Raw genomic sequence first — 20,862 nt, 5'->3', positions numbered from 1 at the left:
TGGTTAATCTAGAACATAAAGTAGCCTATTCAATTTCATTTTTCCAGCTTTGCCTTTAATTCTGTACTTGACTTACGAGCTCGTGTAGTACTCATCCCTGTCTCTTAATGTATTTCAGAATTCAATATTTTTGGTCTTTTTATTTTTTGGCAATTTAAATGAAAAAAACATGTAAAAAAATTGCTTGCTCTCTGATTATTATAAATAGAATACAGTTTTAAATACTCCCATTTATTTTTTAAGGATTAAATAAAACTGGTGAAAAAAATTATAGATTATGTTAGTGTATGTAATTTCTTTGAAAAAATAATTATATAAACCACGATTTCAAGCATTTACAATCTCTTAACTCACATAAAATTTAAATTAATAAGAAAAATTATGATACTGAAACCCAGAGACGCTGCTGAACCGTTGTTTGACCCGCATCTTTGATCGCCAAAACAGCACAGCTAACCGGATGAAAACAAGAGAATCCAAAATGGAAGCCGGAATTTGCAAGCCGTAACTTTAAGAACAGGGCGAAGTAAATCTTCACTCCTAGTCTCGAAAGGTACATTCGAAGACCTCTCTTTCTTCAACGGATTTGGTGTTTAGCCCTGTCCGAGTGATTTTGCTGTTAAGATGTATTGCGCGTTTGTTGAATTGGATTTTACTGTAAGAAGAATTTTTTTTTGATGTTTTTCTCACAGTTTTCGGAATTTGGATCCTGATGAGGAATACATTTTAGGGTTGAGATGAAATTTTGAATTTTGGAATTCGGGAGTTTATAATTTGATCGGAGGGAGGCATGAAAGCCGGAAGTGCCGCAAAGTTGATTGTTGATGCGCTGCTGCAACGGTTCCTGCCTCTTGCCAGGCGTCGGATTGAAACTGCTCAAGTACAGGTAAGTCCCGTTGATTCCCCTTTTTTACCCTCTTTGCGTTGGCTCTTGAAATGCAGTGAGCTCTTGGGCCGTTGGGCGTGCGTTTAGTGAAAATAAATTTTATTTCATTGTACATTGGAAACTAGAACAATTTGGTTGCCCTAAGGTAATTAAAGGTGCCCTTGTTAAGATGGTTCTAAAAAGCGAAACCACAAAAGCATATGGAGTTAAAATTAAGGATTGAGCAAGCTAGAGCAGAAACTAAAAATAAAATAGCTAATGAAAGATCATTTTAGGAGAGTATAATTTGGTCGCTAATGGAGTATTGCCTGATACATTTTATGTCAACTGCATCAAAATATTTTCTGCATGTCTAACTGCAGGATGGACAGTACCTTCGACCATCTGATCCAGCTTATGAGCAAGTACTTGATTCTTTAGCTATGGTGGCTCGGCACACACCTGCACCCTTATTGGAAGCTCTTTTACGTTGGAGAGAGAGGTTATCCACTTTCTGTGAATATATATAGTTTGAAATGAATATCGTTCTAAACATCAATAATTTTCTTATGGATTTATTATTTTTTTTTTGATAAGAGACCAAATTTTATTATAGATAAAATGATTACATCGCGTTTTACATAGGTGGACTAGGAGTCCACTAGTGAATTTATGTCACCCTATTAAAAGTACTTCTTCCTGAGAAATCTAGTGATACACAAATTCCCAATGTCGAGTAAGATCCGAAGCTGTGACATTCTCAAAATCTCTGTCATTTCCGATCCACAATGCGATTGTAGTCTTGATTGTATCCCAACAGAAGTCGACATTTCTTTCTCTGTCTTCAAAAATCCTTCTGTTTCTTTCTAACCATATTGTCCAACAGATGCAGTGGACAACAATCTGCCAAAATTTTCTTCCTCTGCTACCTGTTAGGCAACCCAAATCTAATGCATACAAATCGATGGCCGCTTTAGGTATAACCCAAAGTAGCCGAAGTTCTTGCAATGCTCTCTCCCATAATGATATTGAAAAAGGGCAATGTATAAGCATATGATCCTGAGTCTCGATCGCATTCCTGCACAGCACACACCAATTTGGAGACAAGGCAACACCGAGGCATCTTTTTTGAATCATCTCCGAGGTAGGGAGCTTTCCAAGAGTACAAATCCATGAAAAAACTTGGATCTTGGTGGGGACAGGGACTTTCCAAATAGCATGGAAGGTTAGAGAAGGCGGTTGAGAACGATTCGGTAAAAGAGACTCGTAGAATGAACTAACAGAGAACATACCCGAGGGATCCCCACCCCACAGAATAAAATCATCTACCCCCTCTTCTATCTTCACTAAATCTAGGACTCCTAATAACTCAGACAGCTGCTGGAGCTCTCCATCTCTCACTCCCCGCCGAAAGTTTAAGTCCCAAGATTGAGAACCTGACTCCGAATCAAAGTGAACAAAGAAAGAAATCGGCATATTGTGGAGAGTTGAAAGCTGAAACAAAGCTGGGAATCGAACTTTGAAAGGAAGTTCCCCCCTCCACCGATCCTCCCAAAATCTAACCCTATTCCCTCCTCTCACTTGAATGGAGACACTATCTTTAAAGATAGGGTACGTACGGGAAATAAACTTCCACGGGCATCTAAACGTTACGCATCTTGCCAACCCTGCTGCCCACCCATCCTCTTGTACCCCATATTTACTAACAATAATCTGCTTCCATAAAGAGTCCTCCTCTTGGAAAAATCTCCACCACCACTTCCCTAACAAGGCTTTGTTTCTATTCTGAATGTTGCCAATTCCCAAACCACCTTTTTCCTTCGGCTTGCAAACATGCTCCCAAGCTACCAAATGAAAATGTCTGTCATCATCCGCCCCATCCCATAAGAAATCTCTTAATATCTTGTCCATCGAATTCGCTATACTCTTGGGGACCCGAAATAGAGACAAATGATACGTCGGAATGGAATTCAATACGGACAAAATCAATGTAAGTCTTCCACCTCTAGACAGGAATGCTTTCTTCCAAGTAGCCAGTTTCTTCGACATTTTAGCCAGCACGTTCCCCCAAAACGAAGCCTTTAGCGGGTTGCCACCCAATGGTACTCCCAAATATTGGATAGGCCAACTTTCTGTACCACAGCCCAATTGCGTAGCCAATCTTTCTACCTCTGCCTCTCCTCGAATAAGTCCCAGCAATGCACTCTTCTCCCAGTTAATTCTTAATCCTGACATATCACAAAATGAATTCACAATTTGTACCAAGAATATTATGTCGTCCTCTTCCTGACCAAAGAGAAGTGTGTCGTCCGCGAATTGGATATGCGATATCGAGGTCCTGTCTCTTCCTACCTCTATTCCTTTTATGAGTTCCATATCCTTTGCCTTGTCTATCAATCTTGCTAACACATCTACCACCAACACGAACAAGAAAGGGGATAATGGGTCTCCTTGGCGAAGACCTTTGAAGGCCTTAATCTTTCCCCTCGGCCTCCCATTAACCATCACAGAATATGATACATTGGACACACACCCTCGCATCCATGATCGCCATCTCATCCCGAAGCCCTTTTTCATCAAAACGAAGTCCAAGAACTCCCAACTGACACTGTCATAAGCTTTCTCAAAGTCTATCTTCATGACCCAGCCCTTTTTTTTCCTTCTCCTCCCTTCTTCAATAAGCTCATTTGCAATTAGACTACAGTCCAGAATTTGTCGTCCTGCCACGAAAGCATTTTGTGATTTTGAAACCGTCTCCGATATCACATTTTTCAATCTCTCTGTTAGTACCTTTGCAATTATTTTGTACAAACTTGTCACTAGACTGATCGGTCTGAAATCCCGTACTCTGTACGAATCCACTTTCTTTCTAACTAAGCAAATGTATGTCTCATTAGTTGCCCTGTTTATGATCCCGTTCTGAAAGAATTCTTTGAAAACCTCCACAAGATCTAGTTTGATTACCTCCCAGCATTCTTGGAAAAATTGCATTGTAAAACCATCAGCCCTCGGACTCTTCCCTCCATCGCACATGAATACCGCCTTCTTTATCTCTTGCTCCGTGAAATTAATCTCTAACTGTCTTCTCATGTCCTCTTCAATTGGGTACCAACCCACTCCTTCAATTCCCCAACCACTGGCATTCGGCACGCCATACAGTCCCTTAAAAAATTCTAATATTTCTGAAACAATCTCGTCCCCAGAAGTTGTAATGCCTCCGTCATTCCTTTCCAATCTATCAATGGTTGACTTGCTCTTGCGTCGGTTCAATAGTGAGTGAAAAAATCTCGTGTTTTGATCCCCTTCTTTTAGCCATTTAAGCTTACCTTTTTGGTAATTGATTTGGTTTGATCGCTTTGATAATTCCTCTATCATCCTTTTTGCCTCCTTCCTCTCATCAGCTAAATCTTCTGTAACCCTCCCTTCTGCTTCCAAAGAATCAATTCTGCTGATGGTATTCAACAAATCTGCTGATTTCATGTCCACCCTACCGAACTCCTCCTCGTTCCATTTCTTAATTTCACCCTTAACTGCCTTGAGCTTCCTCATGAATCTATATCCTTGCCACCCTTGTGAATTGTTCTCATCCCACCATTTTTTCGTCAAGTTTCTGAAATTTTTCTCTCTTAGCCAAACATTCTCAAACCGAAACGGTGTTGGTCCCCACTTATTTATCGTCATATCAAGCACAAGAGGGAAATGGTCGGATGTAATTCTTGGCAGGATTGTTTGTCTGAAAATCGGGTACAATTGAGTCCATCCCACTGTAAACAAAAAGCGATCTAATCTACAACAAATGGGTGTTCTCCTTAAGTTGGACCACGTGAATTTACCATTCAGCAAAGATGGATCACAGAGCTCAAGTTCCTGAATCAAAGTATCAAAACAGCTCATGCTCGTTGTTTGTGAGCTGCTGTTAAATTTCTCTCGCAGCGATCTTACCACATTGAAGTCGCCCCCCAAGCACCATCTATCTCCACAAATTATCCGCAGTCCTGCAATCTCATCCCAAAAATCCGATCTTAGTCTTGGTTGACACGGCCCATAGACTGCAGCGAACCACCAATCAGTATTTTCATCTTTTTGAATATGAACTGAGACCGAGAATTCCCCAAGTAAGTTATCCTTAACAGAAATTAATCTTGGATCCCACATAATTAGAATACCCCCCGACCTTCCCACTGCCGGCATATTAATCCACTCGACGAACCTTGATTTCCAAACACTTGCAATAAAACTCCTATCCACTACCTCTCTTTTTATTTCCTGCAAAACAATTAAGTCTGGTTTTTCTTTAGCAAGAATTGCTCGAATTAATCCTCGACGAGTTGCTGAACCACTTCCCCTAATATTCCATGTTAGAATTTTCATTAAATCACTTCTGAATCCCTATAATTTTCGCTCCACCTGACTTCAAACATCTTCCAATCTCCTACCTTGCTTCTGTGTTTTAAATTAAATCTACCTTCTGTATTCCCATCAGTTTCAAACACCCATTGTGATCTTGTACATTACCTGCCTGTCTCCCTTGGGTCACACACTTCTGTACCTTGGTCCAGACATCTCCCGACCCCCCGAAGTTATTTCCCATAGTACCCATCTTTTGACTCGATGACAAAATTATCTCCCCCCCCCTATGCTCTCCCCCCCCCCCCCCCCAAACCCGCCCTCCTTTTCTGAAATGGGAAGTTGATTGAAAAAAGCTTGGTTAGAATGAGAAATATTTGGTAGATTGCATACCTTACTCGGAGATTCATCAAAAAATTCGCCCAAGTCTTCGAAAATAAGGGATTGCGTTGTCGTCTTGTCGGAGTGATCTGAAATATGACTATCCGCATCACTGAATTCACCTCCTTCTTCTGACAAGTCATCTTGCGATCCTTGATTGAATTCATCTTCCCATTGTCCAACCTTCCCATATATTAAGTCTTTGTCTGCCTTCTCAATAAAGATTTTGGAAGCTTCTCCCTTCTGGAATTCGAATGTGTTTTTGTCTGGTTTGTTATGTTTTCTGCAGTACACTATGTCAAACTTCCTTTCTCTGGGGAAATACTCCTCCTCTGATCCTTTATTATCCGCCTTGCCTTTATCTGTAAAGCAGTGAGAATCAATAGTCCCTTTCTTGAAATCACTCTCTTCCTTCGGAAAGTACTTGTTTCTTGCATGGTAATGTCTACCTGGTGCTCTACCTAATTGACTGAGTTTCAGACGTGCTTTTAAGTTTTCACTGTGAAAGATTGTGAAGATTTTAAATAATTAACTGCAACATTAATAATTTTACTCGACACTAGAAATATTTTTGAGCATCAAAAGCACCAAAACTGAGAAGTGAGATGCACAGGCTTATCCTATATGCTTACCAAATGCAAATCAATATTTTGAATTTTTTGTGGAGGCACGAAAGTGGCCTTCCCTTCCTGATCGGTGCATATTATTAAAGATAAAGAATCAATATATTTCCATATGATTTTTTGTCATGGTATTATAAGTAAATGTAATTACAGTTGAATATATGTTATGAATAAGGGGAGCAATCGTACCTTCAGTCAATTCTGTTCACGGGGTCTCCATACCTTTTTTCCCTCACTGGATGACTGCTAAACTAATGGACCTCCCAGTTCTGTGGTTCTTTTAGTTCTTTAATAACTGTTACTGAGGCAAAATTTACTTTGAAATGCCATGAAACTGTAACCAACACTTTATCATAATTCATTCAGCTGTCATGATAAAAAAAAATCATTTAGATGTCGCAGATTATTAATCTCAGTCGTACTCGTACCACTTTAGCACAAGATTACGAGAGCTAGGTAGAATCAAGTTTTTGTGCCATTATTGTGGTGGTATGTAATCTCATGCATTGCAGATTAACAGAGGAAGCTTGTGATCATGTTATTACATTGAGATGCTTAATTTACTCTGATCTTTTTTTCTTGCTAGATTAGATGATTTTCTTGTTAATTTTGAAATACATTTTTTTGCATCATTCGAGTCATCTCATCTAATTATTTGCTATGCAGTGAATCCCCCAAAGGGGCAAATGATGCTTCCACATTTCAGAGGAAGGTTTGATAATCCTCAATCTGATGAATCATTAACTCTTGCAGACTCTCATACCAGTGGCAGCATCCACCATCTTCCTCATTGTCTGAGAGAACATAAGTTGTTAAAATTTATTTCTTAGATGTTGAATATTAGAATTAGGGCCAGTCGTCCTCCTCCCCTGAATTTCTCTAATTTTATACTTCACATTCAAAATTAATTACCACCACATCCTTGAGGTCTAAAAAGATTGCTTGTTTATTAAAAGATATGATGAATGGTGCAACATTACTATATTAACCTTTATCCTTTAAAATTTGTTAAAGAATTTATCCGCCCTGTCTAAGTTTTGGCTAATCACAACTTCTCCAAAGCTTCAATTCCATATCAATTTAGTTGCATTCATTTCCTTGTACAAAAAAGGTCCAAATAAGTTTTTATGAATAACATCATCAGATGCGAGTTAACTCTGATTAAAATGTGGTTACAAGAACATAACCTCGCCCTTACAAAATCACCGTTGTGATGAACAAAGGATGCAAAAAAGAAAATGAAACTAAGAAGGGAAATGAGTTAATTTTCTTTATGAAAATTAATTTCTTACAGAAATTTTGATTTATTGACTACATTTCTATATTCACAACTGGAATTATTTTTTCTTCTTTTTTTTTTTCAATTTCATTTTACTCGTTTTTTTTATTTTCTCCCGGTGTTGGTGACCTTTGGGTTGGTGAGTTGGTGGAGGAATGCTTTTTTATTTAGTCTTAAAATTGCAATAGTTTGGATTTAACGAGGATAACATATGAAATGATTTTTTTTAACTTTTAAGGGTGAATTGGTATGAAAAGAGAGAAAAAGCTAATTATGTATGAAGATAAATTTACAGGGTATTTGAGGAAATAAGAGTCACTTACCTTTTTAGTATTTTAGTATTCTAAAAATATTTTGATTTGCTAAAGTAGTCGTATTTCACGTTCCAATGGTTTTTATCGCAAATAAGCAGTTTTAAATCCTTTAAAATATAATGCTGGTGAATGATATTAACCAAATATTTTTAACAAGAATATGATGTAGAGGTTAAATAATCATGGTGCAACTATCTTGGAGCTCTTTAAATGCAGTTAGGCAAACACGAAAGTTTGTGAACTTAGGGAAAGGTGGTTATAATTATGATTTTCAAAGAACCTCAAGGGAGAAGGGTGTAATTTATATTACAATTGTTAGATATACCGACTATTGAGCACAGTTGTTGCCGCTATATTTCGCATGACCTGGAGCGTGTTAACTATTACATTTGTTGAGTTATTTTTCTGTTTATCATAACCCCTTCCACTGTTGGCATAGACCTTTGCGGTCATTTTTTTTCCACCTATGTTTTCTGTCATTCTTATGGTTTTCTATTTTTATTAGAATACTGTCGAAAGGAAATGGAAAATGGAAAGTTGTTTCAGGAAATGAATATGAGTTTGTCAAAGGGCATAGACATAAAGGAAATCAATTGACAGCATTTTGTGATATATCTTATATATTTCGTACAACATATAATTTTGGCTTGTACTTCATAGCAATATTATGTTGTCCAGCTTGCAGTGGAGTGTATTTTTTGTTCAGCTTGTATTCGCTTTGTTCAATGCTGCCCTCAAGAAGGACTTACAGGTCTATACGTGCTCTTAAGCTTTTTATTTGGTCTGTTTGGCCCCTTAACCAGCGTAATGGAAATTGGTTCACATTTACTGGTTTTCTTGTCTGGACAGTTGGCCTCATACCTTTTCTCTGACTGGGGTTACCTTCCCACTTCTTCTTAACCTGTTTTCTGTACTGGCAGAAAAACTATGGATTGGTCTTGAAAATTTTATCTTTGACTGGCTAATCAATGCCGACAGGTAACGATCAGAAAACTGAATTTATGTAACAATTCACGTCCTGATGAAAAACTGCAATAAGTGCAAATGTTTTCCCCGTGATTTGCTTGTAACTTCATGTATGTGTCTTCTCTGGCTGAGATGAAAAATTGAGTATCTTGTGCGGTGAATTCAAAATTTTCCTGTTTGCCGAAATATCTTACTTGCATGCCAAACAAATTCCTTATAGAATAGTGTGAACAAAAAATATAAAAATATTGTGGGGATGAAATGATTTGTAAGTGTTGTCATGATCGTGGAGGATTCACTTGATTAAGGACTGTATGCATCTCCCAGGGTCACTTGAAATTCCAGTGGTACATGCAGAAATTGAGTCATTAAATTTTCTCGTCTCATGAAAAGATTTTGACAGTGATGTGCCTAGGTGGTGTTTTTCCTCTAAAGAAGATCAAATGATATTTTAACTTTGATGGTTTCTAGAGAGAGTTCTCTATTTTAACTCCTGATTAAAGTGAATTATTCCATTAAATATTTCTAGAGCTCCAAGAGGTTTTCTAATCACGCCCGTAACACAATGGTTATAGTTCTTATCATCCGAGAAACTCAAAAATTCAGAAAATTTTGATTGTTTAATTAACATCAGTACTCTTCGCAGTATATTGGCAAAAAACACGAACCAAACATACATCATCTTTCATCGAGAAGCTTCTGGTGTTTTTAATATGTAGGTTTGATGTGAGGGAAGTTACCTGAATAAAAATTTAGTCATGCCTTTACTTTCTATAATTATAAGTCACAAAAATAAACTAGTGATGCAGGTTGTTCTATTGACCTTGATCATTATATATATCCTGAGGTAGGTCTGATTTAATTGCAGGGTTGTTAGCCAAGTCGAATATCCTTCATTGGTTGATTTAAGGGGGCTTCTTCTTGATCTAGTAGCGCAACTCCTTGGCGCTTTATCGTGGATCAGGTATTTGTATGGCAGCTTGTGGCTCTATTGTGCACAACAAAGCCTGCCTTTTCTTTGATCGAGTCAAAACTAAATCGGATCAATATCTCTTTTCAGAAGCCAAACACTTAGTATTAAATCAAAATTTAAAGATATTTTAAGTCTTGGAAGATAATGTAGTGACATAATGAATCTGTGGGTCTCGGAAGACTTGACTGTTTGTTACATCTTGGGAATGCAAAAGTTAAAACATGTTTATAAAAATATCGTCAACCTACTTCAGCTGCTTCTCTTGAAGTTTTTGTGATTGTGTGACAAGCAAATTCTTTTAGAGGCATGCAATTCGATCTAATAAATCTTATGCTCTGATCCTTTTGACTCAACAGATTTAGCTCTGTGACTGAGCGCTTCTTCATGGAGCTCAATACTCGCCGAATTGATACCAGTATTTCGCGAAGTGAAACACTTAGCATTATCAACGGGATGCGCTACCTTAAGCTTGGGGTAAGGGTAAATTCAGTTTAAGGTAAATTAATGTGATAGCATTTCCCTGATGAGAAGGTGAATTTCAGGTCAAAACGGAGGGCGGTTTAAATGCATCAGCTTCCTTTGTTGCTAAAGCAAATCCGTTAAATCGTACTCCTCACAAAAGAAAAAGCGAACTTTACCATGCTATATGCAACATGCTTTCAAACATTCTAGCGCCACTTGCTGATGGTGGAAAAGGTCAATGGCCTCCTTCTGGTGTTGATCCTGCACTCACCTTATGGTATGAAGCTGTTGCACGAATACGGAGCCAGCTCATGCACTGGATGGACAAACAAAGCAAATATATAACTGTAAGTTCTTCTTTTGTGTTGGGAGTGGGATGATATTTGGTCCTATGTGTATTGTTAAAATTAGAGCTTTCATTTGGCTACAGTGGATTGCTAGTCCACTATTTGTAATGTTTAAATAACAATAATTATTAATAATATTTATGTTTCTCATCAAAAAAAAAAAGATATTTGGTGGGCAGTTTCTTTCACTCAACTTCTTCTTTTCTATTCATTTCCTAAAATCCATATTACATCCAGGAAGATAATAAAGTTCTTCAGGATTCAGCAGACTTTTGAATTTATTTAATTGCCCAAAACTGCAATAATTGATGGATATGGTGATACTAGTACACTTTTTTTGTAATGTAACTTAAAATATTAAGTATATTTCTATGGCATGAAAGTTGCTTACTGTTTGTCAGATTGTCGCAATAAGTTTCTTTTTTGATTCATTTAGCCAGTTGTCATTTCTTAAGAATCGGAGAACACAAGTATTTGGTGATGCCATGGACAAAGTTATATAGATATTTCTAAGGAACACCTTTCGTTTCAATGCTAATAGAGTGGCAACGTATTTTGGCTTAAGTCAAGAGATGCATACTTTGGTCTATATCATGCTTAGGAACTAAAGCAGTGGTCGATAGCCTGATGACTATTTTGAATTGTGAAATTTTGTTTCTTAATACGAAAAGTCCAGCTGTGGATTTTCTCCATAGAAGTTCTTGTTGTGCAAATCATGTGGTACCTGATTTGCATATTATTACCTGAATAATCTTGTGTATTGATTGCATTTTACCACCTAGCTCTAAATGAATGCTCTTCTTTCCGTTTTAGATGTTTGCAACATTCCTTTCCCTATTCCCTTTTGTTCTGAAAGGTGATAACTCTGAAGTACTACTTCGGAAGGTAAAAATGTAATGACATCCAACTTTTAAGTTTATCAACTAAAACTCACTATGTAAAAAAAGTTCTAATTGGATAGGAGTACTTATCACAATCTTGAACATCTTTTTGAGCAGTTGATATAGTTGTTTGAATTAAGCTCTATAATTCCAGATTCTTTAATCCAGTGAGTAGAAATTTTATTTAAAGCCTTAAATTTAACATTTCATATTTATCTGGTTATGATTTCTATGTTGGCCTCGTTTATATTAATATTTAAGGGATTCAAGATCTGATTGGCATTCTTTTGTTTACATATGAATGTTACGATCAATTCTTTATTTTCTAGGTTGGTTATCCGTTGGCGACTCTTCTCCTGTGCCTTGGCGATCCTATTATTTTTCTCAGTAATTTTGGTCCTCACATGGAACAATTATACAAGCATCTTAGGGTAAGTTGGTGCAGTTACCTATTATCCCTCAATGCTTCTTTTTTCTAGTGTTTATCATGCTATAATTTAACATTTTCTGCCAATAAATATATCCTCCACGCATTCGATTATAAATCCCCTCTGAGGTTTAATTTGATCACCTTTTCAGGATAAGAACCACCGCTTTATGGCCTTAGATTGTCTACATCGTGTTATGAGATTTTACTTGAGTGTCCACGGTGATGCTCAACCTCCAAATCGTGTTTGGGATTACCTAGATAGTGTCACCTCACAACTTCTAACTATTCTCAGGAAAGGAATGCTCAGTCAGGATGTCCAACACGACAAACTAGTGGAATTTTGTGTAACTATAGCTGAACATAATCTTGATTTTGCTATGAATCATATGATTCTAGAATTGCTCAAGCAAGATAGTCCGGAAGCAAAGGTTATCGGCCTTCGAGCTTTGCTTGCCATTGTTGTGTCTCCGACAAGTCAGCATGTTGGCTTGGAAATTTTTCATGGTACTCGTGCTTATTCTAGCTCAAACTCTGTTTTGTTTCAAACATATAGAATTCTTGTTTATCAAATTTGCAATATGTTGACAGTTCATAATGTTGGTCATTTGCGATATGTTGACAGTTCATAATGTTGGTCATTACATACCGAAAGTCAAAGCGTCAATCGAAGCTATTCTGAGGTCTAGCAATAGAACTTACAGTCAGGCTCTTCTTACTTCTTCAAAGACCACTGTCGGTAATGTTTTGCTAATTGCGAATTTTTTACATTCTACAAATGAATACACATTTTGAAGTTTGTCTCTGAATGTTACTTAAATTATGTGGCTTGCGCTTTCCCGAAATCATGAAAATAAACCCGTTCATGGTTATTTTACCAGTTACAACCAGTTTTTCTTAGGAACACTAAACTTCACTTGTTTCTGACCTAGAGGACAATTTTTTCCTCGGATTTTTTCCACAATCACAATTCATGCTTTCGCCACCCGTCCCCATTTTATGTTGTCAGCGACACTGCTGCGGCCACTTTTGGTACCCGGTTTTTAGAAGCACATTATTTTGAGCCTTGGACTACCGAAAACCACTAGCAGTCACAATTATCTAATTGTTAAGCATGTCGTCTGCAATCTTCAGGAACACTCTGATCCCAAGCTTCTGTGCAATCCTGGGCACCAATAAATTGTCCAATTACCAATCAATTTTACATCTTCCACCATAAATCACAAACAATTCACACCCACATGTGCTTGTGTGAGGGTGTGTGTGAGTTTATTATTGCCTCATGTTGTATAATTTGCTTATTGTTCTGCACAACTGAAATATAGTTTTCCAGATGCCATTACAAGAGAAAAGTCGCAAGGGTATCTTTTCCGGACGGTGCTAAAGTGCATACCCTATCTGATCGAAGAAGTTGGCCGCAATGATAAAATCACCGAAATCATTCCACAACATGGCATCAGTATAGATCCTGGTGTTCGTGAAGAAGCTGTGCAGGTTTTAAATCGGATTGTGAGGTATCTTCCCCATCGCCGCTTTGCAGTTATGAGGGGGATGTCAAACTTTATCCTGCGTCTTCCTGATGAGTTCCCTCTCCTCATTCAAACATCATTGGGACGCCTACTTGAACTAATGCGCTTCTGGAGAGCTTGTCTATCTGATGATAAGTCAGATCACGATTCTACTGAGTTAAAACGTGTCCAGAGAAATGATGGATTCAAGAGGTCCTCATTTCATCAGTCCCAAGAGGAAATTGAGTTTTGTGCTTCAGAGATTGATGCAGTTGGTCTTGTATTCCTTAGTTCTGTTGATAGTCAAATCAGGCACACTGCCTTGGAGTTGCTGCGATGTGTGCGTGCATTGTGGAATGATATAAGAGAGCTTTCATTGTATGAACGACCATATCATATCACTAAATTTGAAACCGAACCAATATTCATGATTGATGTCCTTGAAGAGAATGGGGTGGGCAACACTTACTGACTCCATTAAGATTTTTTAATTGATTTGACTTCAATGTCATGCCTATCCGCTCTGCTTTTAGATACCAGGATTTAAATATCTAGTTGATTTTTTACAGGATGATATCGTCCAGGGCTGTTATTGGGATTTTGGGCGTCCTTTCGATGTGCGACGAGAGTCGGATGCTGTACCTCCAGATGTGACTCTTCAGTCTATACTTTTTGAGAGTCCTGATAAGAATAGATGGGCTCGATGTCTTAGTGAGATCGTCAAATATGCTGTAGAACTATGTCCTAGCTCAATTCAGGAAGCAAAGTAAAAATCTCCATATGCTTTTACCTCTTATTTTGGTGTCACATTATCAATTTTACCAGGGAGCAGCAAACCTAATGGTGACAATATCTATTGATTAACTTGAGTTTCGACTGATACTTGCAATACTTGAATTTGGAATTATGATAATATTTGGGAAGAATCAAATATTGTCAATAACTTGCTGTCTGTATTTTTCAGATTCTCTGTCTTTATTAGAACTTCATTAATTTAAACTCTTGAAAATCAAGGAGGTTCAGTAACATTCTTATGCAGGTTAGAGGTTATTCAACGCCTTGCTCACATCACACCAGCTGAATTGGGTGGAAAGGCTCATCAGTCACAGGACACGGACAACAAGCTGGACCAATGGCTCATGTATTCAGTGTTTGCATGTTCATGCCCAATTGCTAATCGAGAAAATGGTGGTTCAGCCGCAACAAAAGAAATGTTCCATCTGATTTTTCCTTCCCTCAAATCTGTTTCTGAAGCACATGTAGTGAGTGTTTGCTGGACACTTCCAATTAGACAAACTTAGCTGGCATATAAGTGGATAGGTTGCATTCTAATTCTAATTCTAATTTTTAGAGCTTAGTTCTTAAGATGAGCCATGAGGAAAAGCCATCAATTTATTATACAGGAAAAGAAATTTGATTTTATGACAAAATCTGACTATAATTGGTTCTTGATGTGCCAATTCCAATGTCGCATTTGATACAATTCATTAAAAGGAAAATTAGATGAAGATATTGGATTCCAAATCTTACCTCTAAAAGTGTATTATTGGACTCACTTTAGAGTTACATCAAAGTATTTCTTCACTGGTGATGAAGTCCGATATTAGGTGGACTTGTGTGCAAGTACCCTGATAAATCATTTGATTGCTGAAGCTAACTAGTCTGAGTAGAAAAAAATACAAATATTGCACTTTTGGGACGAAAAATTTGAGCATTTCACTGCGTGCGGCATTTTGTTTCCTGGCTTGGGATGTTCCACTGGTAAAAGTTTGAAACATATGACTATGATGACCTATAATACCTGTATTAGAACTCTAGAAAGTGGTTCGTGGACATTTGCATTTTTGTGCCTAAAATGACATTGCGTAAGCCCCCTCTATATGTTGATTCAACCACCCAACATATATGGTAATCAGGTCTATATGTTTAGCATACACAATTCATTTTTACCTTGTTTTTTCTTCAGCATGCAGCCACCATGTCGTTAGGACACTCTCATCTGGAATTGTGCGAAGTAATGTTCAATGAGCTTTCTTCTTTTATAGAGGAGGTTTCTCTGGAAACTGAGGGAAAACCAAAGTGGAAGGTATTCTTCGGAATGAAATGCTGTGTACTATTAGTTTTTAGACTCTCTATCTCCCATTTGTTTCTTTTTACCTCTTTTGCTTTCCCCACCTTATAGTTTACACTTTCTGTTGATTTATTTTTCTTTGTGTCCCTTGGCAAGTCTTTCCTTGGTTCCCTCACTTTTTGTTTTTCTGGAGGAAATCACATTTATTTAAGTGAGTCCAAATATTTTCGAGCTCTTGAGTATTTATTAATTAGCGGATACTCATTGATTTATACATTATTCAAAGTTTGTTCTACAAAGTACAAAGTTTTGAAAACATAGCTGTGATGTTGTTCAAGGGGTGAAGGTCAATTTGAAGGGTGTGCGCAGACTGCCAGGATTTGAGAAATCATATCAAATTTCACTGAACTAAGAGCGAACTTATTATGAACTAAATTCTACATAGACATCATTTTATTCTCGTGATATGTGGTGAAGTTGATTTTTGTTTGTGTTAGTACACTGAGAAAAAATGTCACTGGGCCTTATGCAGAGTCAAAAGTCTCGCCGTGAGGAGCTTCGCATCCACATTGCAAATATCTATCGAATGGTTGCAGAAAAGATATGGCCAGGCATGCTAGGTAACAAACCGGTTTTTCGCGTCCATTATTTGAAGTTCATTGAAGAAACAACTAGACAGATATTAACAGCACCTGCGGAGAGTTTTCAAGAGATGCAACTTCTTCGATATGCACTTGCTTCTGTTCTAAGATCTCTGGCTCCGGAATTTGTTGATTCTAAATCTGAGAAATTCGATATTAGAACTAGAAAGAAACTTTTTGATCTACTCCTTTCTTGGGGAGATGACACAGGTGGTACATGGAATCAGGATGGTGTTATTGACTATCGACGTGAAGTTGAACGGTACAAGTCTAGTCAGCATTCACGGTCGAAAGATTCTATCGATAAAATTTCATTTGATAAAGAATTGAGTGAACAGGTTGAAGCAATACAATGGGCCTCTATGAATGCCATGGCTTCCCTCCTATATGGGACTTGCTTTGATGACAATGCAAGAAAGATGAGTGGCCGGGTGATTTCGTGGATAAACAGCCTGTTTATCGAGCCAACGCCAAGGGCACCATTTGGTTATTCACCAGCTGATCCAAGAACCCCCGCTTACTCTAAATACACTGGAGATGGTGGGCGAGGAGCAGCTGGCCGTGATAAATACAGAGGCGGATATCATCGAGTTTCTCTGGCAAAACTGGCTCTGAAGAATCTCCTACTCACGAATTTGGATCTATTTCCAGCTTGTATTGATCAGGTACTTATGGAGTTCTTCCGAGACAGTTTGTACGTTGGCTAAGGCGTCATCTATGCGAGTGCCAGTTTCAATTTCAAATTAATTGCGGAAGGGTAAGGGTAGGGGGGGTTCAAGGGAGTGTTCTTTTTGTTTCTTCATGTTGGTCGTCCACATATCCTATTTGCAGCTTTCCTATAATACCGTGATAGCCATTATTTTGATATGGATTAATTTTACAGCCTTTTTGTCCAAGTTCTTGTATTGATTATTTTTGTGCTTGAAACTCTGATACTACTGCAGTGCTACTACTCTGATGCTGCTATAGCTGATGGCTACTTCAGTGTGCTGGCTGAGGTCTACATGCGTCATGAGATACCTAAATGTGAGATTCAGAGACTATTGAGCCTAATTCTTTACAAAGTGGTAGATCCTTCGAGGCAAATCCGCGACGATGCTCTACAAATGCTGGAGACACTCTCTGTCCGTGAATGGGCTGAGGATGGTGCTGAGTGCTTGGGAAGCTATCAAGCTGCCGTTGTTGGCAACCTTCCCGACTCATATCAACAATTCCAATACAAACTCTCTTGCAAACTTGGTAAAGATCATCCAGAGTTGAGCCAACTTCTTTGTGAAGAGATCATGCAGAGGCAACTTGATGCAGTGGATATAATTGCACAACATCAAGTTCTAACCTGCATGGCCCCGTGGATTGAGAATCTCAATTTTTGGAAACTTAAGGATTCAGGATGGAGTGAAAGATTATTGAAAAGCCTTTATTATGTGACCTGGCGGCATGGGGATCAGTTTCCTGATGAAATCGAAAATTTATGGCGTACAATAGCTAGCAAGCCGAGGAATATAAGTCCAGTCCTTGATTTCTTAATCACCAAAGGTATGGAGGATTGCGATTCAAATGCATCTGCAGAAATAAGTGGAGCCTTTGCCACATACTTCTCCGTAGCCAAGAGGGTAAGTTTATATTTAGCGCGAATCTGTCCACAACGGACAATTGACCACTTGGTTTACCAATTGGCTCAAAGAATGCTTGAGGATACTGTGGAGCCATTACGACCTAGAGCAAATAAGGGTGATGCTGGTGGAAATGTTGTCTTGGAATTTTCTCAGGCACCTGCTGTGGCTCAAATCACCACTGTTGTTGACAGCCAGCCTCACATGTCACCTTTGCTTGTCCGGGGTTCTCTTGATGGACCATTGAGAAACACCAGTGGAAGCTTGAGCTGGAGAACTGCCGCTGTTGGTGGAAGAAGTGCTTCTGGCCCATTGAGTCCTATGCCTCCTGAGCTGAATATTGTTCCTGTAACTGCTGGTCGATCTGGGCAACTACTACCATCATTAGTTAACATGTCAGGGCCACTAATGGGGGTGCGAAGCTCGACCGGAAGCTTGCGAAGTCGCCATGTATCTCGAGACAGTGGAGATTACCTCGTCGACACTCCAAATTCGGGGGAAGATGGATTGCACTCTGGTGTTGGCACTCACGGTGTGAATGCTAAAGCACTTCAGTCAGCTTTGCAAGGCCATCAGCAACACTCATTGACACATGCCGACATTGCATTGATTCTATTAGCTGAAATTGCATACGAGAATGATGAAGATTTTAGGGAGCATTTGCCGCTTCTGTTTCATGTAACATTTGTCTCAATGGACAGTTCAGAGGATATTGTGTTGGAGCATTGTCAACACCTACTTGTTAATTTGCTTTATTCCCTTGCTGGCCGGCACTTAGAGCTGTATGATGTTGAGAATAGTGATGGAGAAAACAGGCAGCAAGTTGTGAGCCTAATTAAATATGTCCAATCAAAGAGAGGTAGCATGATGTGGGAAAACGAAGACCCCACAGTTGTCAGGATAGAGCTTCCAAGTGCAGCACTTTTGTCTGCTCTTGTGCAAAGCATGGTTGACGCAATTTTTTTCCAAGGAGATCTTAGAGAAACTTGGGGGGCAGAGGCACTAAAATGGGCAATGGAATGTACTTCGAGACACCTTGCTTGCCGATCACACCAAATTTATCGTGCCCTCAGACCGCGTGTCACAAATGATGCTTGTGTATCTCTTCTTCGCTGCCTTCATAGGTGCCTGGGCAATCCAGTGCCATCAGTTTTGGGTTTTATAATGGAAATTTTATTGACTTTGCAGGTTATGGTGGAAAATATGGAACCTGAAAAGGTCATACTCTATCCCCAGCTTTTCTGGGGATGTGTTGCCATGATGCACACAGACTTTATTCACGTGTACTGCCAGGTGCTTGAACTTTTCTCACGAGCAATTGACCGCCTATCTTTCCGGGACACTACAACAGAAAATGTGCTGCTTTCCAGTGTGCCCCATGATGAGTTTGACACAAATGCATCAGATAGTTCTGAATTTCAGCACACTATGTCTAGAAATACCTCTGAAACATCTCCATCAAGTGGAAAAGTGCCAGCATTTGAAGGAGTACAACCACTTGTGCTTAAAGGACTGACGTCCCCAGTTAGTCATGTTGTTTCCATTAAGGTTCTCTCTCAAATCACTGTCCCCTCTTGCGATTCGATTTTTGGTGATGCAGAAACACGCCTCTTGATGCACATCACAGGCTTGCTTCCATGGCTTTGCTTACAACTCAGCCAGGATGCAGTGGTAGGACCTGCTTCGCCTCTGCAACAGCAATACCAAAAGGCTTGTTCTGTTGCAACTAATATTGCGATATGGTGTCATGCAAAATCAATGGATGAGTTAGCAACTGTCTTTATGGCTTACGCCTCTGGCGAGATCAGAGGGATAGAGAATCTTCTGGCTTGCGTCTCGCCATTGCTGTGCAACGGGTGGTTCCCCAAGCACTCTGCTCTGGCTTTTGGTCACCTGCTGCGGCTTCTGGAGAAAGGGCCAGTTGAATATCAGCGTGTCGTACTTCTTATGCTGAAGGCCTTACTTCAGCACACTCCTGTGGATGCAGCTCAGAGTCCTCAAATGTATGCGATTGTTTCCCAACTTGTGGAGAGTACCTTATGCTGGGAGGCACTAAGCGTGCTAGAAGCACTCTTACAGAGCTGCAGCTCTTTGCCCGGGTCCCATCCGCAAGATCCGGGTTCTTTTGAGAATGGATTTGGTGCGATGGATGAGAAGATACTTGTGCCTCAAACCTCATTTAAAGCTCGAAGTGGGCCTTTGCAGTTTTCAACTGCTCTGGGATTTGGGGCAGGCTTGACACCACAGGGGCAAGCTAATGCTGCTGAATCCGGTATATCTCCAAAAGAGTTGGCGCTGCAGAATACACATGCGATGCTGGGCAGGATTCTAGACAACTGTGCGCTCGGGAGACGGAGAGACTATAGAAGGTTAGTTCCTTTTGTGACCACCATTGGAAACCAATAAGTCCATAGGTATTCCTCTCGCCTCTGGATGTGTTTTAAGATTGTGGGCCGGAAATTAGAGGGCTGGTGAATGTAAATAAGATTTTTCTTAGATGTAGTATTGTTTTAAGTTGTGTGTTAATTTGGTTGTTTTTTGTTGGTTCTTTCCTACCAAGTCTTTGCAAAACCATCAACTTTGTATGTAGTTTACTCGTGTACCAGCACATTGTGTTAATGTAAGATTCAGCTGGTTGGAACTTGGAATGAACTGTATATATTTATTTCACTATTATATTAAGTTAGACATTCTATATTTAAATTGTTCTGTCAAGTTTGTGTTGTCAAAAGTAGTTGCACAATTCTGAATTTGTAGGAATCTCAGGTTGCATTTGGGAAGAGGGCTTTGGAAAGAAAGAATTTCAAAATATTTAAACAAATCTTCACAAGAAGTTTGATTAATTTCTAAATCTATGGATATGAAATCCCTTGCCTATTTATTATTATTAGTTATTTTTTAATCACAGTGAGGCATATAAAAATAATAATTGGATGTGTTTTTGTTGGATAGGTAAATTTATTTTAGAGAATCACTTAGCAAGTTTTCATGTATATTAGTTGTTATCGCGCAAAAAAACGTGACCTTTATCTCCTCACCAACTAATATGAAGTGAAAATGGGATGTGCCTGTTTTGCTTTGTACACAATTCTTTTTCTTTTTTTTTCTTTTTTTGGGGGTTTTTTTTTTAAGAGTACAAAATTCTTTTTCTAACATAAAATTAT

The 20,862-nt window shown here is 38.7% G+C and overlaps 1 protein-coding gene across 6 annotated transcripts; it reads left to right on the top strand.

The window, feature by feature from the left end:
- Positions 1 to 376: 376 nt before the first annotated feature.
- Positions 377 to 20,365, top strand: LOC140826480 (uncharacterized). Of its 6 annotated transcripts, none has more exons than XM_073188804.1 (18): positions 377 to 553; positions 731 to 886; positions 1,249 to 1,367; positions 6,883 to 6,928; positions 8,488 to 8,560; positions 8,730 to 8,787; positions 9,644 to 9,739; positions 10,105 to 10,222; positions 10,291 to 10,557; positions 11,768 to 11,869; positions 12,018 to 12,372; positions 12,491 to 12,604; positions 13,199 to 13,827; positions 13,943 to 14,139; positions 14,413 to 14,635; positions 15,340 to 15,459; positions 15,977 to 16,750; positions 17,030 to 20,365. In XM_073188804.1, exons 2-18 carry the CDS (start codon positions 791 to 793, stop codon positions 20,102 to 20,104), a joined length of 6,462 nt encoding a protein of 2,153 aa, XP_073044905.1. In that variant the 5' UTR covers positions 377 to 553; positions 731 to 790; the 3' UTR covers positions 20,105 to 20,365. The 6 variants fall into 6 exon arrangements, with proteins under 6 accessions (XP_073044905.1, XP_073044904.1, XP_073044902.1 ...); XM_073188803.1 differs by having other exon boundaries at positions 718 to 886; XM_073188801.1 differs by having other exon boundaries at positions 693 to 886.
- The last annotated feature ends 497 nt before the right edge of the window (positions 20,366 to 20,862 follow it).

Source organism: Primulina eburnea, chromosome 3 (assembly GCF_022965805.1).
Source record: "Primulina eburnea isolate SZY01 chromosome 3, ASM2296580v1, whole genome shotgun sequence".
Taxonomy (NCBI): Eukaryota; Viridiplantae; Streptophyta; class Magnoliopsida; order Lamiales; family Gesneriaceae; genus Primulina; species Primulina eburnea.
Note: the sequence above shows the minus strand (reverse complement) of the source record. Positions and strands in the feature narration are given on the sequence as shown.

Excerpts from the sequence above, each read along its gene's own strand:
- LOC140826480 (XM_073188804.1), top strand. The coding sequence starts at position 791 with ATGAAAGCCGGAAGTGCCGCAAAGTTGATTGTTGATGCGCTGCTGCAA. Across the intron at positions 8,788-9,643 it reads TGGCTAATCAATGCCGACAG|GGTTGTTAGCCAAGTCGAAT; the intron begins GTAACGATCAGA and ends ATTTAATTGCAG. Across the intron at positions 9,740-10,104 it reads GGCGCTTTATCGTGGATCAG|ATTTAGCTCTGTGACTGAGC; the intron begins GTATTTGTATGG and ends TTGACTCAACAG.